Raw genomic sequence first — 25,744 nt, forward strand, 5'->3', positions numbered from 1 at the left:
GTCTAGCGGAATTTAGATGATGACCATGTCAATTGCACGGCATTAAACTCCCAAATCTTGATGCCAGGTTATCATTGCTTCCCCACGAATCAACGTATTAATCATCTGATCATGGACTTGTCTAGGTAGTAGTCGATTGATTCAGCAGTCCTTTGCGGGTCGGATTGCGATGACTCATAAGCCGAATGTTTGACATGCCTGTTTTAAGGCATGGATACCAGGATCCAAGTTGATGGGCAGAAGGCCTCAAGTTGCGATGAAGTGATGAAGTGAAGGCTATAGGGTGCGTTGCGCCATCATCCGACATATCGAATCTTCTCAACCTGAAAACAATTACAATGCGTGTCTTGTTTCCAATCAACCAAATATTTATTTTCTCCGAATCACACTCGCTCAAATCTTAAATTCTTTCAATGCCTCATCCTCGTTCCAACCGTCCTGCTGCTGCTGCTGCTTGGGGCAGCAGTGATTTTTTGTTGTTGTTTAAAACGCATTCGTGCTTGAGCCTTTTCTGTTGATCTAACTTTCTTACTTAGTTTTTTGTTTCGGTGTGGGTCTTTACCGCGGAATATCCTGCTGCAGAGCAAGGACCACCAATCGCGGGGGGTGGTTTGCATTTTAAAATAACACATCTACGGGCTGTTTCCAGCGGCAAATCTAAAAACGAGCAATCGGCAAACAATTAAAACACTCCTCACTCCTCACGCGAGGGGGGTCGAAACGAGGGGTGTTGTTGTGTGTATGTACATCGCCCGGAACATCAGCTCCTGCTGGTCTGTGTTGGTCAGTCACTCCGCGCGCGCTCACCCTGTCCCGGGGCATAACCTCATGTGCTGGCAACAACAAGAACAACAACCACAACAACAACCAAAAAGAAAAAAACCTCTGTACCGCTTGTTGGCCGGGGATTAGGGGGGGTGAGTGATTGCATCGGGTGAACCCATTCTTGCTCTACCGCTATCTAATGGCTTCCAAACTCCATGTTCTACGGTGTATCTCTCGGCTGCCATGCTGCTTCTGCTATCTCCCTAACGGAGCGGCTGAGGAGAGCGTTGGTCTCAACAGGCTTAAATAATCCGTCGCAAATTTTTTGTTCGTGATTTAAGCTACAACATGCCTTAACTACATAACTATGTATAGCTTGTGACCGTGGGTTGACACGGCACAGCTCTTGGTTCAGCAGCGCGCGCCCCTGTTCCACCCTTCTTCTCTTCAGTACAAAACAGAAACAATCAATTTGGTGTTTGCTTGGTTCAACTTTGCGATTAATATGTTATGCACTTGCTGCTACTTTTGCAGTGTGTTTGTGTGCGTGTGTGTGTGTGTTCTGCTCTTACATAGGCGTGTTTGAGATATCATCGTCCGTCTTCAACTACATGCTAACCAAATCTTACCCCCACCAAAACAGCATCGAGTTAAAGTTTTTCGTTTCATGTTTTACTACTGCTGTTGCATTTGTTTGTTTGTTTGTTTGTTGTTCTTTTGACTAGCATTAACACTACACTACCTAGGTTCCTCCGCCTACAAGCCCTGAAGGGAAGAGGTGTGGCGACGGCGAGAGTATTATGATTGTTTGCCGGAATGGTGTTCTTAGCGTCGTAGTGGCCGTTCATTACCACAGAGCTGGAAAGATGTGACGAAGAAAAAACAAATTGGCACATTTTTCCGATTACGCGCAATGAAACACACAACACGCACACCCTTCAACAGGACCACGTGGCAGAAGGTTTGTGTGCCAGGGGAGACGCTGAAAAGGAACGGTGATCCGGGGTTCAAATCCCATCCAGACCGCCTCCCCGTACGTAGGGCTGACCACTTTACTACGAGTAAAATCAAGTCACCGAAAGCCAAAAATGGCAGGCCTAGAGACCTCTCTCGCGGTTGTAGTGTGCCAAGGAAGAAGAACAAGGGAAATAATCAATCTCATCTCAACTACGGCAACGAAAGCTTCATTAACTTGGTTAAGGCATTTGTACCAGCGGTAGCGCTTATTGCAGGTTAGAACGTTGTGAGGGGAGGGCTACTTTCAACGCGAGCGATCGGAACACTGCCTGTTCGGTTGGTTCCGTTTGTTGGGTGTAAATATAGGAAAACAAAACAATTCTTTATATTTCTTGCTTTGCAAAATATAGAGTCTAGGTTAGAGGTCTGTTAAAAGCTAATCACACCTTTGCCGATACACTTCTTCGGATGAGGGAGCAGTTTAGCAGTTGGTTTTTTTTCGCCGCTTAACAAGAACGCATTGCGGTTTGCCAGTTAGGGGATGCAGTCGGGTGATGGAACACTCCCTTACACAGTGCGCGCCAAATTGCTGTGCTTTTTATGTATATATGTGTTGAGTGGCCCGTCAAACTTTAACCCTCCGATATTTAACATGACGACGCTCCGGCGGCTAAACTACTCAATTGCTACTTATTATTACTCATAAATCTGTATGTGTGTGTGTGTTGTTTCTTCTTCTATTATACAGTACGTGTACGTGTGTATATATATATGTATCAACTTTGCTCCTATTGCTACTACCTTGCCTTGCTCTCTCTCTCTCTCTCTCTCGCTCTCTATATACTATATACTCTGCTGTTTTGCTATAATACTTTTCTGCTGGAATGCTCGCTGCTCCATTAACCGAAAGCTCGATCGATGCCGAATCCGAATTTTCAATGTTCAACAGTACAACACGCACACACACACGCAAAATATGCATCACTCTATATGTATAATACGATGTCCTTGCTTAAGTACGAATTGCTGGCTGCTGCTGCTGCTGCTGCTGCTGCGGTGTGCAATCGTTTGTAAGCTTACACCCAGTGCGGATCGCAAATCAAACACAACGCAGCACTTTTTGGTGATCGGCAAGACACGCCACGAGCTATGGAACAACATGGGAACGATTCGCTAAACCCGTGGTCGATCAAAAGCTCTGATGGTTGTGATGTTGTTGGAACGCTAACCCATTTGCATTCAGATTGCTATACTTGAGTTTACCGTGTGTGCTTGGTTTGGTTTTGTAGTGACACAAATTTTGGCTTTGGATGAGCACGAGCAGCGCAGCATACACGCAACTAATCGAAAGTCGGTAAAGATTAAAGGAAGAGTACATTCGAGGATAATAAATTCGTTATAATACTCCTCGCGCGCGAAGGCTTTGCACCTCCTCCGGCTCACTACATTCAACAGGTCAATAACAACGATTCTCGCCCGCTCGTAACGGGTGGTTGAGAAAAAATGGGATTTTACATTGCTTCTCAGTATATATATAGTATATATGTGTGTGTATGTATATGGGGCTTCCTTTTTTGTTTTTGCTATCTGTTTCTCTCGCTACGCATTCACGCTTGAGAACTGTGATTAATGTCGCTGCTAGCGCGCGCACGATCGGCAAAGGCGTCAGTTTCTTCCTAGTTAGCATTGTATAGCTGAGAGTATGCGGACACCGCGTGCCCTGCTAGTGATAAATACGTGTACGACTCCCACTTCCCATTTCGAATCCGCACCAAAACCACCGCTCTGTTTTTTTGGTTCCAACACTACAGCACTCTCCCCGGTCTAGGATCGAAACAGGATTGATAGACCAGAAGAAAGGGGGACTTTAGTTTTTGATTGACCAACCCTTCCAGCAACGCACTGCTAGTCGCTTACAGTAAAACACACCTTTGTTCCGCACAAACTCACTCACAACACCTAACAAATGGTGAAAACGGGAAGCAAAGATTTTCTGTTGTCAGTTCCGCTTATCTCATAGTAGTAGCAGTAGTAGTAGTAGTAGCAGTACTAGTGATCATTCATCGATAGAACGGTATAGAACAGTGGGTGTGGTTACCTTCCTCTTCGCGTCTTTTTCGCTACCCATCCATTGTATGATCGCGATCGTGAGGAAGTTGTTCGGCGAACATGTTCGGGTGGGAAACGGTGGTACCGTCGATTAAATGCGCTCGGAGTTTGTGGTGGTGGTTCGCGGGAAGGATCACTTCGGGGAAGGTGCTTGCCAGAAAATGGGGATGATCGCTATAATATCAACAGCCCGGAGGATCGGAAGGTGCACACGAAATCGGGTGGTGGTGGTGGTGGTGATGCTTAGGATGCGGGCGACGATGTGTTTGTGATCGGTTGGAAGTAGTGTATGCCGTTGGTCTGAAACATTTGGGGGGAAAAAAATGAAAAATTAGTAAATGGGGAAGTATTGTTGGAATGATTCGATCTGAATTGCGCCACCTACCGCCATATCGTACTCGGTGATGTAGGCCGGGATTTCGAGCTGATCCTTGGCGATCGCCGAGTACAGATGCTCCACGCCCGGGAGCGAGTGCACCTTCGTCTTGATTGCCGGTGCCATGAACGTGGTAAACCACCAGGTCATCATCTTCGTCCAGAACGTGGGATGCACAATGTAAAAGGCTTTCAAATTCTTCTTGTACCTGGAAAATGTCGCGACAGTAGAGTAATTAGGTCGACATGCCCCATATAAAAAGCAAGTAAACGCATCGAGACAGGAAATCCGTTTTTTTTTGCGCCAGCTAACCGGTTGCTGGCCTTCAACTTACTTGTAGGGCAGTATACTGTAGACGTCCTTCAGCCACTGCAGAGATGGGTAGTTGTTCGAGCTCGTCAGCGTGTGGAAATAGGCGATCACGTAGTCGCCCTTAACGATCGGATCGAGCAAGTATATCAGGTAGAGCAGGGCCTGCGATGATGGGAAAGAAATCCAACTCAATTTAGCAACCCCACACTCCAATGATGCACTTTCGTATGAATGTATACCAACCTTCTCGAGGTCAATGTTGTGAGCGGGGAACCATTTGCCGCAGAACACTACCACGGGCCGGCCAAGCCGGTCCACGCCGCTCTGATAAAGACATCCGATGCCCGACACTTCCGACAGGTCTTCCGTTTTGGCGCGTCTCAGCAGCCGCTCGTATCTGGCAGAGCAGAGTATACAATGTGTGATAGAGGACGAGAGAGAAAAGAGAAAAGTTAATAACACTGCTTAATAGCTCCAATGGAAGATCATTTAATACGTATTCAGCTGTGTTCGGAATGGAAAACTTTTCACCATTTTAAGTTATTGCAAAACAAGGCAATTAACTGCCGCGGTTAATTGTCACATGTGGCTACAAATGGTCATATTTTATTTATCATCGCCATTTGCTACCGGCACATGCCCGCCTCGAGCCACATCCATTCCGGCACACCTCACACGCTAGCGTAAGCCGCCAGCCAATAAAACAGTAGATTGTACTATCCGGCTCACCAGCCACAGTGACTTCTCTTACATAAACAACCACGTCACGGCCAGAACGAGCTACTCGCCAGACTAGAATTAATCGCGTGGAAAGCGGCGGCTGGCAATAGTGCACCTCGTCCTGCGCAAGGAACGATTATTGCGGCGCGCATATAAATGGTGCATTTCATCAAACAGGCCAGCCAGCCAGCTGCCGTTTCAGGCTCAGCGCGCGCCACCGTAATTTAATCAATTACGGTGACCTATTTTGCAAAACTGTGCAATTCTCATCATCAACACCCAGGACCGAGCCAGAGGAGCTCGCCCGCTCGCCCGGTGGGGTTGTTGTTGGTTGAAGTGGGTGAGTTGGATGCTTTAAAAAAAAAAAAACACGAAGCAGAAGTCTAGAAAATCCTCCGGCAAAATCAGAAACTCCAAACCCGTGGTGGCATACGGTAATTTAATCACCTCCATTCGCCGAGCGTTAAAGGCTTCCGGAGCATTGGTATGAAACGTTCTCCATCATAAGCATGAGAGCTTTCCTGCTTTCCCTCCTCGAAGCATCCCACTCACTTGTCCTCTCCGAATGCCATCCGAGCAGCAGCTCACCTGTTTGCAAAACTATTTTTTAATACGCGTTTTAAAAAAAAAAGATTGCACCCCGGTGGCACTTTGGATTGACTAAGCATCCCGGAGCGGGGTAAACAGTCGGGCAGTATGTCACACAATCTCGCTCGCTCGCTTGGCCCCGTGAAGTGGTGGCGCGCACGGACGTGGGATGAAATAATTAGGAGAAACGTGACCACCGGACCCAGAACCCGGGCTGTGGCTGTTGTACTGTTGATACGCAAAAATAAAGGTGAAGGTTACCGAATGTGAGAGGACAAAGGGCTGGGTGGCCCTTGTGTTACTTATCTCCTTCGTTTCGCTCTCCTGCCACCGTGTTCTCAATTTTCATTGCATAACTCTTACACCTAACAAAGCCCGTGCCAGAGTTCTTTACGGATGGACCGTTGATGCCACCGGAGCGAGGAGGAAGGATCGCTTCAATCGGCAACAGCAGCCCCAAACGGCTAACTGTGGCCATGAAATTGCTAGCAATCGATTGCAAAACTTGCTTACTACTCCACCACTGCTTAGCCACCCAAAGCGGCCGACGCGGCGAACGGTCAAAGGTCGTTTCGGTGCTGGGGCCATCATTTAACCCCCGGGAAAAAGCATCCGGTCGGTACCGGCACCGGTGGTAAATACACGCTAGAGCTAGCTGACCGGATGTGGGGTTTCAATCTATCCACCCGGGCCACTTCCGTCCGAACCTTGAACCGAACGGTGGGCTCGGAGGCGAACGGCTGTGTGAAAACTAGTTTCCACGTGTTATATGTTGCTTTACTAGGATTCTCTCGTAGCTGGTTGGATGGATGTTTGCATACTAGAGAATCACATTGAAAATTCAAACAAAAACAGTAAAATTTGGCCCCCCACACCCGTCGTGTATCGTTGTAAACCCTTTGGGCTGTCTATTTATTTAGGACTTGGGACTAAATTCCGAATACATCGGACCTTAGGATTTCTAATCGGGTTTGGAGCTTGTTGTGTAGTGGTGTGGCCTCATCGAGCACGGTTCTTTCCGCTCTGTTTGTGTAGCAAAAAAAACCCAGCAAATTCAATTTTTTAAAGTAGTTGTTTGAATAACTAGTAAGGTTTGTTTTTGCTTTTTGAATAATTTGCCTGTCTCGCTCGGAGAGATGGATTGGCCGGACGATGAGTAACGTCTGCAGCTGCCAACCACATATTGTCCGTTAGTCAATTACCATAAACTTACTAATGAATGGATAATTCTGTACATGAGTCAGGCCAGCATTTCGCTTCGTCACCGGTGACTACTAGTGTGAACAAATCTACCCAATTCAGTCTAAGGTGGAGCTAGTGTGCGTGCAAACGAATTAATTTGAAAAGAAGTTTTAAAACCAAAGATCTTAGTAAAAAGAATGTATCTTTAAAAGATGCAAATAGAAAGAAGACTTTAAAGCAGCAGATAGTGCTAACCACAAATCGAAAAGCGAAAACCGAAAAAAAAAACGCATTTCTTGTAAAAGCAAAGGTTAAAAATCAAAGGCCGAAGCTAATACAAACAAAAAAAAGGATAAGAGAACAAGGCGGTTGCGTATTGAGGTACTAGGTAGTGTGTCAGTACTAACAGGTTCTCCTTTTGCCATTCGCTCTCGTCGAGCGACGAGTGGTAGTGCTTCATCAGCTCGACGTACGTAAAGGAACCGTCTAGTATACGGGTCCGTTTGCCGACGTGCGTCGCCAGCACATGGCCGATCATCTCCGGACAATAGTTCTCTGCGATCGTAGTACTAGAAGAGAAGAGGAAATCGTCTCAGTAGTGCGTATGGCGCAAACATTATGGGGATTGTTGGGAACGATCGCATCGATTCGCTTTGGGGCCGATCGATGTCGTTGTTGAAGGAACATTTGGACGTCGCCTTCACTTTTCGCTATAAACACACACCCTACTAAACGGCCTCTGAAATGTTACAGTAATAGAAACGTTAAAAGCAAAACAAATGAACAGAAAACACGACACACCCAACGGAAAAACAAAGTCAATAGAAAGCAAACGAGATGAGTAACGAGATGTATAACGATGCAAGGAGCAGTCGTGGCCTATCGAACAACGAAACCAATTGATATGGAAGGAATGGCAAATACGAGGCACATGCACTAATCACCTGCATAATGAATCGATTTCAATGGGGGGAGAGTAGAACAGAATGAGCCGTGCCAAACTGAAGTGCTGTAGTGGAACGTAAAAAGTACAAAACAACAACACAGACACACACACAGGTTACAAAAAGATGGAACGACGATGTTTCAGTGCCATTCCCTTAAGCCTGACCTTGGCATAGAATCTCGTCAAGATGCTTAAGAAATGGCAGAAACAGAAGCAGCAAAATCGATACGCTGCAGGAAGACAATTAATCGTAGCGGTGCGTATGGACGCACCTCCTCTAGACGCAATGATGAATTATCCCCCCTTTGGAGACGCACGGCACGGTTTCCGGAGCAGTTGCACAAAAGGCACATGCAGGAGAGCTGGTGCAAGCAACAGCTGCACTCCAAAGGGAGAAGGTACACACAGCCAACTTCAGCCCCAGTCGTCCTTCATCGACCGATTAAAAGCTCCGTGTGGCATGATTGAAGGACGCTTTTTTTCTTGGCACTGTGTGTGGTGGGCCAGGTCAGGCCCAACCAACTTGCCGCCTCCTGTCCGAGCTGTGCATTTATGCTGATTTATGTAGCTCACGTACACACGACGGATGGACGTTTTACGTTCCATCCAATCCACGTTAGCCTTGTGCACTCTTTCTTTCTGGCCGGCGGTTAGCCCAGCCATCGATAGCCATCGAATCGATTAGCGTTAAGAGTGGTCACAACAGATAAGGAAATCTTGCGACAGGAATAGGCCAACAGTTTGCAATGCCGTAATTGCGCAGTGGATCATACTGTTTGATTGATCCACTTTAGAATTACGATTTCTTTTTGTAAATAGATTGTTTGCTTGTTTTAACGATGATACTGGTCCATTGTTCGATATGGTTGTTTGGAAAGTATGTTGCTAAAAGTATTGAAGTCTGAATGAAAGAGCAAATATAGCCTGACAACTGATTGTATTAGATTTTGTATGCATTTCGCCCAAAAGATAGGAAGTTAAGATCCTCTCGAGTTTTGAACTCAAATCGAGTATGTTATCAAGGCGCAGTTCAGCGAAGGAGTGGCCTTGTGGCCGAGGCCGATCATCACATGGCAGGGCCGAAGATCAAATCCCATCCAGATTTCCTCCCCGTACGCAGGGCTGACTATCCAGTTCCGGGTTAAATCTCAATTCGAGGCCAGTCCAAAATGGCGGGTCAAGATAAGACAAGACCTCTCCAGATAGTAAAGCCACATAAGACGAATTCTTTATAAGGCCGGTAAGGTGGCCGATGCGGTGACAGCACCGGTCTTCACACAGCAGGACCGCGGATCCATTCTCATCCAGACCGCTTCCCCGTACGCAAGGCGGACTATCAAGTTGCGGGGAAATTTTCAATCGAGGAAAACCAGAAATGGCTGGTCAAGAAGACCTCTCCAGATCCTTTATAGATAGGGGCGGTTAGATAGCCAAAGCGATGTGAGCGCAGGACATAGCAGGACCGAGGATCAAATCTCATCCGGACCGCCTCCTCGTACGCAAGACTGCTCTCTTCAGTTACGGCTGGAGGAAGGCCTCAAATAGCATGCCGAAACCTTGAAGTGGTTATAAGATCATTCAGATCCCAGCTACAACAAGCGATCGCAATAATGATGTCTTTTTGGCTTTAAATTTTAAATCCCACCGAAACCGAACTTGGACTTTTGAGGACTTCCATCCCCTTCGTCGACCACCCTACGTAAACGTAAAGGAAGTAAAGGCGCTGGCGAAGTTGGTTCAGGGTGAGATTTAACCCAACACCTGCCCATACCTATCACGTTTCCGGTGCACAACAGTGTGCTTGTGACGGTCGAAGCCTTCAACCGAAACCGTACCATTGATACTTGCATGATGCCCAACGTGCTGCTCCACACCGACACTGAAGCAGACGTCAGACTGCGTTTGACGTGAAAGGTGGCGTCGCAACTAATGACTCTGGTGGAGGGTTGGTTTAGGGGGTTGTTGTTTGTGGCACACACACACACACACACACACATAAATGTTTGCAATATTTGTGCACCATTTTTGGAAGTTTTCGTTGAAGCCCCTCGTCATATTCATCACAAGCTCCAAACTCTCGATGTTTTGCGATGAAGGAAAGAATGATGAAATTATTTATAATTTAACTGTAGTATAAAGTACAGGGGTTTTTTTCTCCCTAATGCGAAAACAAGTTGCCCTGGGTTGTGTTTGGCTGTTGTCCATATACAAACACGCACACACACACGCCAATACTGGTTGTTTTCAACAGGTTTTGCAGACGATCTTGAACACAGCGGCAGCACGGAGCATGCAGCTGTGCGGCAAAGCGGCATGGGGATAATATGTTCCTACTCGATCATTACCATGTTTAGACTAAAATGTTACATTTGGACACACTTTCGAGAGCTCGTGGCCTGAGCTCCACCGCATCCAAGAGCGCGTCTTTTCCACCCCGGCTCGATCGGGTGGCGGTGGTGCTGCTGCTGCTAAAGCCATTTAACATCAGCTGCCTAATTAGGAAAGCGGGGTTATCACACTATATGACAGCATTGCTAAGCCAAGATCGCACACACAAGGTTCAAGCGCGCTATTCGTCGACACCATTCGCAATTGTTTGTGCTGGGGGTGTTAAAGCTAGCCTCACACGGCAGTGGGCTTGAAACTCGGAACCCAATTAAAGAGGGTATTTAAGTAGAAAATACTGCGCGAAAACTAATTTCGGGAGCTCATTCGTTCCGTCACTTGCATGCTCACAATTCATCACACCTGTAGTATGGCAAGTGTTCCCGGGTTCCCGGGTACCCGTATCCGAGCACCTTCTTCAAGGTTCGCCCAAACCATCCACAATTCCAATATGACTGTTAGCGAAGTGGAATGTAAAATTTATTCATGAATCCATTTTACATCACGTATTCTTTCGAACGGCAATCGTTCCACATGTTTACCCCTTTTTTATGTTCCAAAAAACCACCCCGGACTTTCATTTCCCAAAGTAACGCCACACGGGGGGAAAAAAAATGTTTTCCTTTCGCTGGCTTCCCAGGCCAGAGCAAGTGGGTGCACAAATGCAATGTATTATTAATGTGTTAGAGCCCGGGTTTTTTTTTTTTGCTGGTGACACAACAACCATTCGCAGATGATATTCAATATCCCTAATGGATGTTTGTTGCGTTAGTTGCCTCCTTACCTCTTGTGCCTTGTGTCCACCCCACAACAGTGCTTCGTCCTTACAAAATGGAGTGAAGTGCCAAACATGATTCATGAATATCAGCGCAAATAATGATACTGGCGTTGTCGTCGCCGTCGTCGTCTGCCACAAGGACACGAACGGACGATTTTGCGTCTTGGCGGCGTAACGAAGCGCAAGAAATCTTAACAATCGCGACTCCGAATCGGACACAATGAGCCGGTGGCGCCCGTCTCTAATCGCCACTGGTAGCAATTTATGTTCTTATCATCGCAGCAATTGCATTTGCGTCTTAGCAGCAAACATTCACCACCAGTACGCCATCACTCGATCGATCGACCCGATATTTGATTCTGGCAGACACTTGGCTTATGGCCAGAGAGTTGCACCAGAAACACTGGGCACTCGATTCGATTCATTTCCAACGCTCCACGGAGAGATAGATTGGCACTGATGCACGGGTTATATTTAGATGCAAGAAGCAAATTGTGTCTGCTTGCGGTTTCTCCCATCCCCCCCCCCTCCCTTTATGATGATTCCACAACAGCACTGGAACGAACTCCTGGAGGGAGCCCCCGGCTACCGGCTATCGTCGGTTATGGTTCTCACCTTTCCTCGGGCGTTTCGATGTGTATTTGGTCCACCTGGATTTCGGGCGGTATGCTGATGGTCGCATCGCTCAGATCGATCGATTCCATTGTCACCATTTGGGCCATATTTACAATGGGGTGGAAGGCGCAGCTGCGTTCGTACGATGATGATGAGTTGGGCAAATATAAGCCTGGGTGAGCCTTTTTAAGAGCTGGCTTGGCTTTTTATATCAACACCACCACAACAACGAAGAGCTCTTTTTCTGCACACATTCACACACACACACACACTTTTTTGCACTCTTCCACCAAAACAGAATGATTCACGGTGGAACAATAGAGAACACCGCAACGGTTGTTCAAGATATGACCAAGCAGAAAAAGCTCGGTTCACCACATCCACAGAACGATGATGGTGCCGTTTACTGTTGGTGGGTTCCGAAAGAAATAAAACTGATCGGCTACTGAATTGGTGAGAGTTTCGCGGTGTTTCACTTTCGATTTTCAACTCAAAATACACCTCAAAAACACCGATCACCCGGTTGGCTTCCGTTGGCGTAGTGTGCTGGGCTTATTGGAGGCCGTCTGTTGTCTGCCGCGTTTGCGGTTTCGTGCTCGCAGTGTATATCGTTCCGGATGCCGGAAAAGCGTCGTTTGGTGGAGGGAAAAGTGATTTCGTTTTCCACACACAGACGCTCTCTCTCTCTCTCTCTCTCTCGCTTTGCTCACTCTGGTAAAGACACGCTTGCGAGAAACCGAGAGCGAAATGAGCTCGAACTCGAAACTACGACTGCCAGCAGCTCTTCTATTGCTCGCGCGTTCGGCACCGTCTTCGAAGGAAGGCGAAATATATCACTGTTTAAAAATAGAATTTTCCTCCCAATCAGCGGGAAAATCCGGCACGGGGTTTCAACACGCAAACACCGGGGGTTCGGCGGGAGGCAGAAAACAGGACGACTACCAGCAGCAGCAGCAGCAGCAAGGACGACGAACGCGATGATGATGGTGAAAATCGATGAATCTTGTTCAACACGCACCACCGTCTTGTTTCACGGACGCACTCTCTGTTGTCTGTTTGCTGTGCAATAAGAAGCCAACACACACACACACAACACCACAATCACCTCAAATTGCGATTCACCAACAAAAATCACAAAAACAGTGCACAGTGTAATCCGCCGGAAAAATGGAAACGAACGCGACCAAACCACCGGGTGCCAAATATTTCGAACGCAACAACGAAAAGCTCGGCCACTACAGACAGCCACCCAGCACACCCGGGGAAAAATGCTGGTGCAACTGTTGAAAAGTCGAGTGTCGTTCGCTGACTGACAGCACACCGCCACCGTTATGCCCAGTGTGATCGTTGTTACACCACACCAGCGTAGTGCGTTACAAGTTGGTGCTCTCCTGGTGAACGAAGCGCGTGACCCAACCGAAGAGGGGGAGGTTTATTCCAACCCCCCCACCCCCATTCACCCTCAAAACTCGACATATGATTTCGTGTATTGTGGATGCGTTTTCACGCTCTCCTATCGATCTCTCGCTCTCTCGGTCTCTCTCTCTCGTGTATGATAAACAAGGAGCTGCCAGCATACAAACGCCAACAGAGAGTAAATAACGAAGAAGGTTCTCTCCGATGCCGAGAGATCGGCTTCTCACGTGTGAACGAACCGCTACTATTGTTTCTCATCATTGCAAGGGCCGGGGCGCATTTTTTATTCATCTTCAGGACATGTATTTTCTCCTGCCTAAAAACCATAAAACGATGACGTCAGAAAGCTCCACCAGAGGGAGGCATACCCGGCTGTAATCGTCCTTTTGGATTTGTTTTGTCTCCTTCTAAACATCATACACGAATTTCATCCCCATTTAAAATGATTCTTTTCTTTTTCAAAATAAAATCAGTGGAAGCGATTGTGTATAGTATGTGCAAAACTGTGAAAGCCAATTTTGAAAAGCAAATATAGTTGCGAGATGCGATATTTGAACGCGGCAGAAGGGAAAAAAACATAATAAATAAGTACCAACAAGGAACACAGAATTAGTAAGGAAAAACATGTAAATGCAGAAAAATTCAACCAGAACAACAAAACAAACAAGGAAGCAAACTGGAAAAATGATGTAAGTAAAAACAACAGAGCATTAGCAATAGGCCTAAAGATAGAGCGCAGTCGGGGACATAATTGGCAAAGAGGAGCGGCACGACGATCGCGGTTTTTGCGATGTTTGCAATGAGTCACAACAGGCACACATGCTTCTCGAAAATGATCCGCCGGGAAATGAAACGTAAAAAGAGTCTTTAAAAAAAAAACAACAATCGTAACTGCCTTCTCAAAGTTCTATACTTCTAATCATTTACTCAAAAACAGAGCCAAAAAAAAAACAAACGAAACACAATTCCATACCACTAACTAGCTACTGTTAATAAAAGAAACGAAGGTGGCCAAACGGAAACGGAAGTTATTCTTTTGCTCGATCAGCGAGCCAACCGTTGCTCTAATACACTATACTGCTCTAGTAGGAAGGAAGGGCGAATGAAAAAAGTTGGAGGAAAAATTTTGCAAATACTCACTCGCAATCCACCAACAAAGGTGAACTAAACACATTGAAGATGTTGGTTTTTGGGGGGGGTGGGTGGGTGGATTAGAAGAAATGAAGAAGAAAACATAGTTTAGTAATTAGTGTTTAGGCACCCCACACAACAGCTTTGTGTCACCATCGAAGGGACAGGACGGGACGAAACCGATTTTCGGCGGTGGTCCAAGGTTTGCCCAGGTACATATAGATATTCTAGCGACTACGAGCGGTACAAGGGTGGTCCGCAGCAGCAAACCGAATCAAAGGGACATCAGAATTTGCGCTACAAAATTTAACGCGACACTGGTTATCTCGGGGTCGCTTGTTAAGATCTTCGTCAAACAGACGCTGTGCAGTGGTGGGTTATCGAATTTACGAAAGAACAAAATCAACAACAAAAACACACACACACACTTTATGAAACTAAAGTTTAGCAAGTGACCATACCGAATGACGCAGGCTTTATGGTTATGGGGCGTTACAATCTGAATACTACTGCTGCAGAATGATAACCGTCGTATTGCAGATGGATGCGAGCGATGATGATATGATATGGCGTTTCGGGCAGCAGAGGGTCATAAAAGCGTAAGATGCTGCGTCTTTGGTTGTTTTTAAAAAAACGGTACATGTTTTTCCGTATGCTTAATCATGAAACTAAAGGTGCCGTTTTTATCTTCGTATCACGTATCACATGAAGGTGGAGGTTGCTGTTTGCCGCTGGGGTATTTCGCTTTATCTGCTGCCAAGTAGCTAGGTGCAAATTTGCTGATCTTGTAAATCTTTTCCCGTATTCTGCGTAGTTATATTTGGCAAAGCCGAAAATTTGATGCGCATTTAAAGAGATGCGCTTCTACCGTGAAGGGTTGCGTGGTTAACTGGGTTAACCACTTACTGGTACACGAGCCGTGTACTATTGAACACAAAGGATGATATGTGTGGAACGGAGCGCTAGACAACAATCCAGCTCCATAAATAGTCGTTACCAGCAAAGTACGCCTATCCTTGACGAACCAACCAATGACGTGAGTAATGATAATTAACAGCAACAAGCGAGTGCTTGCCGGACGATGACGCAAAGGAAGCAGGCCACATCGATTTCAACACGACGAAGGAGTTGCCCAGCCCTTACACTATGCGGAGGTTACTTACTTTTAACGCAACAAAAGAAAACACCTCACATTAATCGTACAAGCTTTGAATGTGTTCTAAAAATATCTTGGCAGTATTCGACACTCCATAACTTCCAATCCAACAACCACAAAAAAACTGAGTTATTGTCTCGACCACGTTGAAGGCTATTTTTGGGGAAGGATAATACTGTGCGGAATGAATGGTTCTATCACTAGAAAGAGTTACCCTATTCGCTGACTCACACCTAATCCCAACAGACAGGCAGGAAGTTCTTGTTACTCCCATACGAACGGATTGCGTCAGTGACAGGAGTCAGGAGAATCGGCGTCAAAAGGTTAGGGCAAATTAGCTTTATTCTGCTTTCGATCGACTTCGTCTCGTAAACTACTGAAGATGTTGTGCCGCGTTGGTCGGGCACGAACTTTCACGCCCAAACGGACTGCATCATGCAGGCCAGAGACATATCGGGAAAAAAATTCAATTATGGAGCACGCTACTCACACACACACACATGCAATGACGATACGACCCTTCTGCAGTGATAGGACTACTCCAGCAGCAAGCGATCAATGAAAATCGATTGAACCGTTTTTTGTTTTATTGGCCGGTCACGGAAGTGGGGGGGGGGAGGTCGTCCGGCAAAACCGTTGTGTCCACAAATCAAAACTACACAGCCGAAGTGCACGGTATGGATTGCTGTTTGTGAGCATTATGTGGGTTGGGTGCGAGTGTGTTCGTAGTTTAATAATTTAATGCACCAAACAGCCAGTGGCATTCCGATGCCACTCTACAGGCCGTTCACTGTTCCAGAAAGCAATCAGCAAAGCACATCACCAGCATGGATGATAGTAGTAATGGTAGCAGTAACAGCAGCAACAGCAGCAGCAGCTTGACCTTGCACAACGAATGACCCCTTTATGGTATCGTTTAACTCACAGGCAGTTATGCAATGGCACCAAACCATTGGGCCCATTAAAAAGATATCCTGAAAGCTCATCAAAGGATAATGAAAAGCACACGCACAGCAGAGCTTCGAGCAATCGAGACACAGTTGGCGCGGTACACAGTCTGAAAGCTTTGGCACGTTTCCGAGCTTCAAGGGGTGGTGAGCGAGCGCGCGCGCGCGCTTGCAATAGAAGCTTTTGAAGATAAAAACCCGGCACACGGTGTCATGGCTCGCGCAAAGCTCTCGCGGTTCAAATCAAAGCTTAAGGTGACGGCGGTACTTATCAGTTCATTGCATACGAAGGAGCGAAGGCAACACACATCATGATTACGGATTACCGGTTAAAAGCAGTATCTAAATCATATAGTGTCAAACCGTACCCGAGAGGTAGGTTGAAAAGCTGCTACTTCACAGCACGATACGGTACAAAATCTTGGCAAAACGATTCTTATTCTACAAACAAAGCAACGGAACTGCCGGTTAAAGCAAATTTGCTGAATAATTTAAGCAAGGTGTATAGCAAGAAACGGAACACGGAAGCTCACGTACCTTTCCTGATGCTCGATGCCTTCCAAGCCATCGTCAAGCACGCTTTCATAGACCATACGCGGCCGATCGCCCAGAAGACGTTGCCGATCTAAGTCGCCCTGTAAACAATAGTACAACATTAAAAAGGAATCGAATTAAGTACTGTGGTATTATATGCTGTTGCCTTACAGGTTAATGCTTCTAGGACAACTTTACAAACTCCTAATAAAAGTACGGGTAAAATAATGTTCCAAGATTATCATTTGAGGCACGAAAGACATATGCGTATACTAGTTTTATACATATTTGTGTACTAGTTTTCTATTCTTGCTCTATTAAATAATTTTATCTTTTTAAATGACTTTTAAATGACTGAATCTTCTGCCAAAGATTTATAGTGACCACCATTAAAGAATTCATTTTTCATCAAAGACTTCGTATTGCAAACTGCAATTCTATCTTCGATAAGCCACAGTGCTAACGTACACAGCTATTTACTGTAGTGAGATGTAGATCAAAACACTTTCCAGTAGTAGTACACTGTAATCAACGCACGTCACCCCTGTTTGACATTGGATTTCAAACGGTGACACTCGCGAAAGGATTCAAAAGACAAACAGCAGCCAATGTGAAAAGGTAAATCAGAATCTTATCGCAATCGTACAAACAGCCACATGGTGCAAGTGATAGCATTTATCCTCAGGTTTTGCTAACTGTAGCGATGCATAGAAAGTTGCCCCGACCATCTATCTATCTGACTGGCTGAAGATCGTTTCTTATTTTTCATAATTGAAGTAGCTTTATCGAACGTTTAGGCACGCTTTGCATAACAACGCGCATATTACCTGCATCTGTGTGAAGGAATGAGCGGCACCGGATAGTTGAGCTGCCAGGCTAAGGTTTATATTGCTATACTCCACGTCGGACCCCATTTCCAGATCGTGTGGGCTCGTGTCAGAATCGTCATCCGCTGAAATGGAATAGAAAACAATTAGCAACGCAAATCAGGATACAGCAAAACTCACACATCACAAACGTTACAGGAAAACTCAAACGAATCGTTTATCATGCTGACGGGCTGTGGATCTACAGATCGCGTTGCAATTTTGCCGCGTTACGGCTCTAGCTGGGGATGGTTTTGGATCTTTGCCGAGGACAGAGGCCGTTGTAGCACTGTTGATAAGCGCAATGGCACGTTTATCCACCATCGGAGCACAACACAGAAATGCGCACTCGGCAAACGGACTAAGGAACGCCGCTGGGAGAGATACGATATCACCATCCACAACAACAACAACAACGGCGGCCTCGATGCTGCCAGCGAACGTCGAAAACAACACCGGAAAGAAGCGTTTCCTTGCACGCACCGCCACCTGCTCGGGAGTCCGTGTCAGCCACTAGTGACACGGCGTTCGTTCATCTCACCAGCGCAATGATAGCGGACGCCAACGGAAGAATGCGTTTGCGTTCCTCAGAGAGCAAAGATCGCGCTCAGCATCTCCAGATCGGATCGGTGCTCTCTCGCGGTGGTAGTGAGATGTGCGTGAGAAAGCTCAGTGAGAAGCTTCATGAACCGTTTGTCATGCAAAAGGTATAGGTTATCCATTAATTCTCCTAAAATCAGGGTCAAGTAGTGAAATTTTAGTACAATTTAAAAATTAACATCATTTAATTTACCCAAGTTAGCTACATCACTAAAAAAAGCCAAATTTAAATGCAAGAAACTGCATCCATGAGAAGGTGTTATGCGGATTGCCTAACCATAGGCGCTCCCATGTGCTTTTCGTGTTCAAAAGCAAACCACATTTTGATGGGCTTTGTTCTAAAAGTTATTTAAAAATAATTTTTAAATTCGTTTACCGAATATCGACATGTTCGTTCACTTTCTAAAGAGATTAATTATCGTTATCAAAAACATATAGTTCCCTTTTTTTTTCAATTGGTAATTTGGCAAGACTGACGGTGAAACTTTCCGTGACAAATAACGTGATACTGTTTTAGATGAAAACACTTCCTTTAAGATGTTAAGTGTAGTTAATGTGTAGCTGAACTCGATACTCTTTCAATCAATAATAAGTGAAGATCAAACCTAATGACTCAAAGTCTTTTTAAACTATACAAACTAATGGTATTGGATGGTCCAGCCCGTAGAGTCCCTTCCGCAAAGGACGGCCAAATGAACAGCGGAGGCATGGTAGTCCCAAACTAAGACTGAGTGATGGCGTTGACGCGTCCCCCTGAATGGAAGGGATAAAAGATCGGTAGACGACGGCGCTCAACTGCAGCTATATTGATTGAATTAATATTTTGCATTAGTTCTACGTTCCGGGGAAAAGCTCAAACATCAAACCAAATACTACTCCAGCGGAGCCATCATTTGCCAACGCATACCAGCATTTGGAACAAACATCACGAAGGTAATAGGCAAGGTGGCGATGTAGAGTAAGCCTATAACACTTGCTTATCTTTTTAATAGCTTATCGTCAATTCTTGCAGAATAGCTGAACGTTTAAACGTAAACACGCTTAATTGTGTTGTGCACATATCAGACGCTTATCATCGTCGCAACCGGATCCTCACGTTTATTTGAGCGACAAATATTTGGCGTCCGTACATGTCGGGCAAGTGCATAAACCGCTTTTTAAGTTCATTCATCATCACGTCATCAGGGTTGAACGTTTTGCTTGCAAGTTTTATGCCTATCATTGCAAAAATCTCCTCTAGAGCGATTTGGATAGTACTGAAAGAAGCATCAGATAAAAGTATCCGACACATCCACCTTGCAACAGCATAGCCACAGTTGCGTAAATGATATTAACCTTTGTCCCGGGTCCCACCCAGCACAACAATGTAGTGTGCATCGATTGGAAAGTGTAGTATCGCCCGCACAAAGCAGCATATGTCAACCATTGTCCCGTACGGCTACGGTTCGGCGGCTATCAACGACGAGCACACGGTACAGTTTTCACACACACACCCAGCCATCTAGTGCAAGATCGAAGAGTGATAAGAAACCCTTCTCTCACTAATGGTTGTAATGGGGAAGCAGGTTCTCTGCCCCTTTGCAGTTACAAATCATGACACATCGACGTATGGTAATGTTGCTTCATGGAGCGCACACTAGATAACGGTCCAACAAAAAACAGTTAGGCCCGATGCTATCTACAGCAGCTTAGACTGTGAGAGGTATATTGAGCTTTGCAGCGCTTCGAATCGACGGTGAAATGCAGGCAGGCAATCGATGTTTACCTTTAACAATGATGTGTAACTACTAGGGCCTAGGCAATGTGGCGATCCTCTGGCGACAGGTGGGAGTTTTTGTGCGTTTTCTGTTGTTTCAAGAAAAACTGTCACTCAAGAAGTCGTTATCCTTACAAATCCGGTACAAGCAACGAACGCGGAGTAGCTAAATAAATCAACGAACATTTACGCTATCCATACACATCCATGGTACGGTGGAAGTGAATAGTTCTTTGTTTGGATTTTTGTCGTACACCGAGAACAAGCGGTTTTGTAGCTACCCGTCCGTACTATAGAAAAGCGTTCCGATGTTCCACTGCACACCATAACCCGTCAAAGGCAACGATTCGTTTAATCAATTCGATTGTTGCAGCGCAGTGGCGTACACACAGTGTGTAACCCGAGGCGGCAACCACCTTCTATACGTACCTTCTATCATGACGGAATGCTGTGGGTTGTGAATGATGCGAATCTGACGATCAGCTAGCTGCGGTTCACCATACAGTCCTCCGATGTCCTTCGGCAGCTGCCACAAAGCACTTCGTTCCTCGAGCGGATCGCGCGGAAAGTACAGCGGTGCTAGTACCTCGTAGATACTGCGCGCATTAGATTCAAGGCAAACTATCACAATCTCGGCACGGTATTGCTCCAGAAAACGACGAACAGTCCCTGCGAGGGGGTAAAGGCGTGGTGGCTTCGTTAAATAAACAGCTCGTACAGGCGCTGCACCAGGCGCTTTTATACTCACTCAGTGCTATGTGAGCAGCAGTGTCGGGTGGGAAGTTGCGCTGCACCGAGCTAATATCACATAGGGCTACGGTTCTTAATCCTAGTTCCCGCGCTTTGTACAACACGTTACTGTAAGCAGAGAGCAGATTGAATGGAAATTCCAGTCAACCGATCCGGTCGCCCCACAACATTAGCGTGCGTGGCGGATTTTCTTTTCTTCTTACCGATAACAAGCATGCAGCGTCGCTTCCGAGGCGGTCCTGTACTTCTCACTGTAGATCGGACCGACGGTGTGTATGATGTACTTCGACGGCAAGAAGAATCCTGGTGTAACACGAACTTCGCCAGTCTTACATCCTATTTCGGAATGGATTTGGAAGGCAAAGCGAAATATTAGACGCGATGTTATTGGGAAACGTGTACACCACACACTTTAATTAAAACCCGCGCGTACGCCAGGGGTTTTCCGTAAAGCCGCCGATATCCACCGAGATACGAAGCCATACTTACTTCTCACGTCGTGAACGATGGCCGAGGTTAGTGCAGCACCGGCACGACCGAAAATTTTCTTCGACACACGATTCTTTTCCGTCAACGTTTCATCCGTACTGTTGGTGATGGCATCGACTTTCAGCTGCGAGATATCTCCTTCCCTGGGAAAGAGTTTTACAAACATCAAATTAATCACATGCAAACCGGACAAAAAGATCAGTGGATGGTGTATGGATTGTCGGTGAGGTTTAGACGGCAAAAATCCAACCCCTGAATCCCTAAAACCTTGTGCTTTCGCTGTCCCTGTTGCTCCTCGAGGTACGAACTGTGACGTGTGCCACGCCGTGCAGCAATGGAACGATAATGTTACGCGCTACCCGTACGGCTCATCAATGGTGCTTGTGAGCACTCAATGGCCTTAACCGTTCGTTCGTTCGTACCGTACCCTGTCCACCTAAAACACCTTCCCTGCCGGCCTTCAGCTGGGGGGGGGGGGGGAAATCAATAACTGCCAATCTTGTTTGAATATGCTGTTGAGCGGTCCGATTCCACCAACCCGGAAGTAGGATGAGCGGGAAAAATGAATCGCTCGGGCCCAAACGCTTTCGGGGCCACTATCGTGTTTTGTATTCTAATCCACCGAAATGAAGGTTATTTTTACGCTCAAGGACAAGCGCTCCTTACTCTGGCCGGGTTTTAGGCTATCTGTATATTGCTTCAATTTACAATGGTATGCGTCCACGTCCGGAACCGCATTGTTGCACTAGAAAATGCATCCAAACGACATCGATTTCCCCGTTGGGGGTAGTCGGGAAGCAGCTCCAGACAACTCACCAGATTACGAAACGATTGTTGATCTGCGCATCGCACGGAAACGGTGTGACGGGGTGTTTCGGGCCGGCTTCAAAGCTGGCCGCAAATTGGCTGTAATCGGTCGGACGCGGACGAGGCTGGCCACGGTCGTCTTCGGACTGTTCGCCCCAACGCTTCAGGCTGCCTAAGGTGACAAAGTGTTGCTGTTGCTGCTGCTGCTGCTGCTGTTGCTGGGTACGGGGAAGGTTGGGCAGTCCTCGCGATTCTTGCGGCTACGGAACGTCGTCATTACCCAAAGGAAGGATTATTTGAAAATAGACAAAGAAGGAAGCAAAGTTAGTGAAGCCTTACAAACACAGCACACAGGTCTCTCCCCCTGTTAAGCTGTAGTCCAGCAACGTTCAATATTAGGTCACGTTGAGACAACCTTGCGAGGGCCGGTTAGTTCAACCTCCCCCCGCTAACTCCCTCCCAGGTCAATCTACCCAGCCTTCGGTGTTCTCTAATTCTTTCCATATAAAACAACGAAAAATCTGACAGAGAACTGGCCAAAAAACAAAACCTGGTGTAATATTTACTTGCGTTAGATGCTTCGCGATTCCTCCTAGTGATGTTTCAATGCTTTCATTGTAGATGTCGGACACTAGTCTCATCGCTCTGCACAGGATCCCACGGCCACGGTGAAATGAGTGATGTGAAGGAGGCGCGTTCGGTGTGGCCGATGGTGGATCGCCGGGCGCGCAAAATGAGGGCGAAAGTTGTATGGAATGAAACGAGCGTGAAGAGAGAGAGAGAGAACGACACACACAGGTAAGATGTAGCCGGAGTGATTTAGTAGTGGCAACAACAGTGCGGTGTTGTGGTGCTACGGAAGAACCGGATGGTAAAGGTGGGCGAGGTGATCGGTTTGATGCGGTGCGCGGTGGTGGCCCTATCATCCGTCTAATTACATGGCGGTTACAATGGTTTTGTGCCCCGGAACCATTCCTAAAATGCTGTTTAATGGAACCGAGAGTACACTTCTTCGTGTAGGGAGGAAGTACAGCAAAAAGGACACGTTCTTGGGGCAGCAACCTGACGGGGAGCTCGTTCCCCTGTTGTGTTGCCATCGCCCGATTACGGATGTGGGCCAAAGTTGTGTTATTAAATATTTATCGAGTACATTATATTAGGGATGCTTTCGTGCTTGCGGTCGTGCGCGGTCCTTTGTGCGTCCCTTTGTGCCGCGCGTGGTGAAGCGTTATGTGCAGCGGGTAAAGCACGCGATATCTTAAGAACCCCCACTTGAAATCTTGTGTCAACCCAACTGGCGGCGGCCAGCACTCTTCGCTTCGCCTGTCGATGATGATGATGATGATCGAGCGGTCCTCAGATTCTTCTCCCATGGGAATGAGGCTGAGATTTCTTGGTACAGGTCGGCCCCTGGAACCGGTCCAACCATTCATTCGGCTGCTGCTCTTCAGTTCGATCGCCCACGTGCGCTTCTAACCAGATGCGGAAGATGCGGTTTGACCCGGTTCATTTATGGCAAAATATCAAAGATGAAAATTCCTCTTTTCGATTTTGCTCTTGCTCTGTTTGTACTGCCAAGCTAAAGGTGCCTTTTCGGTATCGGCCTATACATCGGTGCGTATCCGTGCATGTGTCACAAACTGGTGAGCGGCGATGCTGCGGCGACCCCCATTAGTGGAGTTCCGATGACGCAAATCAACGTCGTCGTCTAACGACTATGTGAGGACCGGGAATCATGAGTTGCTAATTTGGCAAATGTGTACAGTAGCGGGTGGTGGACGTAAGGGAAACCAGTGTGCAGGCTAACTTTGTGGCAAGTTATTTACAGCAGCAAAATCTCGGAATGATTTTAAATTTACATACAATTTGGGACGGAAACAAATTCTACAAGAACGACTCTTGAATAGAGAGAAATATTTGCATATTTATACAGGTTTTACATTGGAAGTTTTTTTTTTTTTGTTTTTTGTGGAAACAGAACAATTATTGTTGCATTCTTTAATCGGAGAGTTGGACCTTGCACCAGAAAGAAGTGCCGGTTGACGATAAGATAGTAAAGAAACCTCTCTTGATAGCTATAAGATCAGTGATGTCAAACTCAATGTCACTGTCCGATTGCACCCAAGAACAGCTTTCGCGGACACTTCCGACTATTAAATATTAACAATACAATCACAATTTTAAGCATATATGGTCGTCTAGACTTTGTTTGGTGCATTAGAGAGGTCACGCCATACGTCTGGCGCCTTAGCTGAGCTGGGAATCTCGTTGATGGCATGTGCAATATTGCCTTCTGGAATATGAGCAGTTTGCGAATAATTGATATGGACCTGGGGTTAAACATAACTACAGGGTTTAACCATGAAATCTTAATGAAGAGTTTTCATCGCTTCTGCGCGAGTCAATTATCGTCAGTCAGCATGGATGACCTGGTTGATGATCATCGTTAATTGGCGCATTCAATCCAAAAATGTGCCTTTAAACTTGATCTTATTTCGGTCCAGCTATTATATTTTATGGACAAATTGCTCAGAATGTTGTTTGTAAAACACATTAAGTAGCCACAGTTTTTCATAAATATTTCCATTACGGGCCTGATTTAATGGACAATGTTTGACAAGTCTGTTTTTTGAGCTTTACACTCTCTAGCTGGTATGCAGGCATGAAGTTGGTCATATTATTTGCACCCAAAGACCCGTTTGGCACCGTGTTAGAAGCGGAATTCAAAGGCAAACAGGTTTGTTGATATCGTACGTCTTAACAAGCAAGACACGGTACGTTGTTTATCGTTTTGCATGTGTCCATGCGACAAATATTTAATTATCGGAATTTTGAAGCTTATTTTCATCGCAATACGACCCTAAACAACGATGATCAACTAGGAGGGGATCACTTCAAAAAGTTGTTGTTGTTATCAGGCGGTACAACTGCTTTGCGGTATTGGCCTGACCGTGATTTTCAAGAAGGGCGTTAATTATTTCATAATTTAAAATTGAGGTAGATTGGTAACCTGACTCAATTCCGTATGGAGCTGGCCTTTATTAACAAAAGAGCTTGTGCTTGTAACTTGATCAGTTCTGGGATTTTTCATATTGCTCGTAACGACCACGATCGCGATAGCGTCTTAATAGTAACTAGTTTTAATACGATCCCACTTCCCATTACGGTGCGCCATTTAATCTACCGAGCCGGAGCTAATCAACCAGCAAACCAGTGACCGAACGAACCGAATGACAACGGCCACTCCACCGAGTTTGCAAATATGTACGTCATGCAAATGAATTTGTTTGATCGAACACTCATGGTGCGCGACATCCGAATGTCATCATCATGCATCATCGATTACGGGTCGGGTGGGTGTACACCAGTCGTAGTAGTCGCTGCTGCATATTGAACTGCCGCGTCCGATCGTTTGCGCCGTTGCTATGGTGTGCGTAGAAGAGCGTGTTTCGATTACACCTTCAAACGGTGACGAGAACAAAGCATGCGACGACGACGACGACGGCACAGTGCGTTAAGCCGTCTGCACACCAACATAGCGACGGACAGCCCACGGCAG

General features: G+C 46.2%; 1 protein-coding gene across 11 annotated transcripts in view; it reads right to left on the reverse strand.

Moving 5' to 3' along the window:
• Window positions 1-347: 347 nt before the first annotated feature.
• Window positions 348-25,744, reverse strand: part of LOC118509653 (protein GDAP2 homolog) — a 39,639-nt gene continuing 14,242 nt past the window's right edge. For 6 of the 11 annotated variants that reach the window (XM_036050596.1, XM_036050604.1, XM_036050603.1 and 3 more), the window contains exons 2-15: window positions 22,752-22,830; window positions 22,195-22,445; window positions 21,379-21,521; window positions 21,093-21,225; window positions 20,888-20,997; window positions 20,569-20,808; window positions 17,745-17,869; window positions 16,921-17,018; window positions 14,290-14,313; window positions 7,417-7,578; window positions 4,763-4,916; window positions 4,542-4,681; window positions 4,217-4,415; window positions 348-4,131 (exon numbers count right to left, since the gene is read on the reverse strand). In XM_036050596.1, coding sequence (XP_035906489.1) covers window positions 4,075-4,131; window positions 4,217-4,415; window positions 4,542-4,681; window positions 4,763-4,916; window positions 7,417-7,578; window positions 14,290-14,313; window positions 16,921-17,018; window positions 17,745-17,869; window positions 20,569-20,808; window positions 20,888-20,997; window positions 21,093-21,225; window positions 21,379-21,521; window positions 22,195-22,445; window positions 22,752-22,826 — 1,911 coding nt within the window. In that variant the 5' untranslated portion in view covers window positions 22,827-22,830 and the 3' untranslated portion in view covers window positions 348-4,074. Of the gene's footprint in view, window positions 4,132-4,216; window positions 4,416-4,541; window positions 4,682-4,762; window positions 4,917-7,416; window positions 7,579-14,289; window positions 14,314-16,920; window positions 17,019-17,744; window positions 17,870-17,940; window positions 18,304-20,568; window positions 20,809-20,887; window positions 20,998-21,092; window positions 21,226-21,378; window positions 21,522-22,194; window positions 22,446-22,751; window positions 22,831-25,744 lie in introns of those variants that run through there. The other 5 variants (XM_036050597.1, XM_036050598.1, XM_036050606.1 and 2 more) reach the window with 5 other exon arrangements.

The sequence above is a fragment of the Anopheles stephensi genome, chromosome 3 (assembly GCF_013141755.1).
Source record: "Anopheles stephensi strain Indian chromosome 3, UCI_ANSTEP_V1.0, whole genome shotgun sequence".
In the NCBI taxonomy this organism is placed as follows: Eukaryota; Metazoa; Arthropoda; class Insecta; order Diptera; family Culicidae; genus Anopheles; species Anopheles stephensi.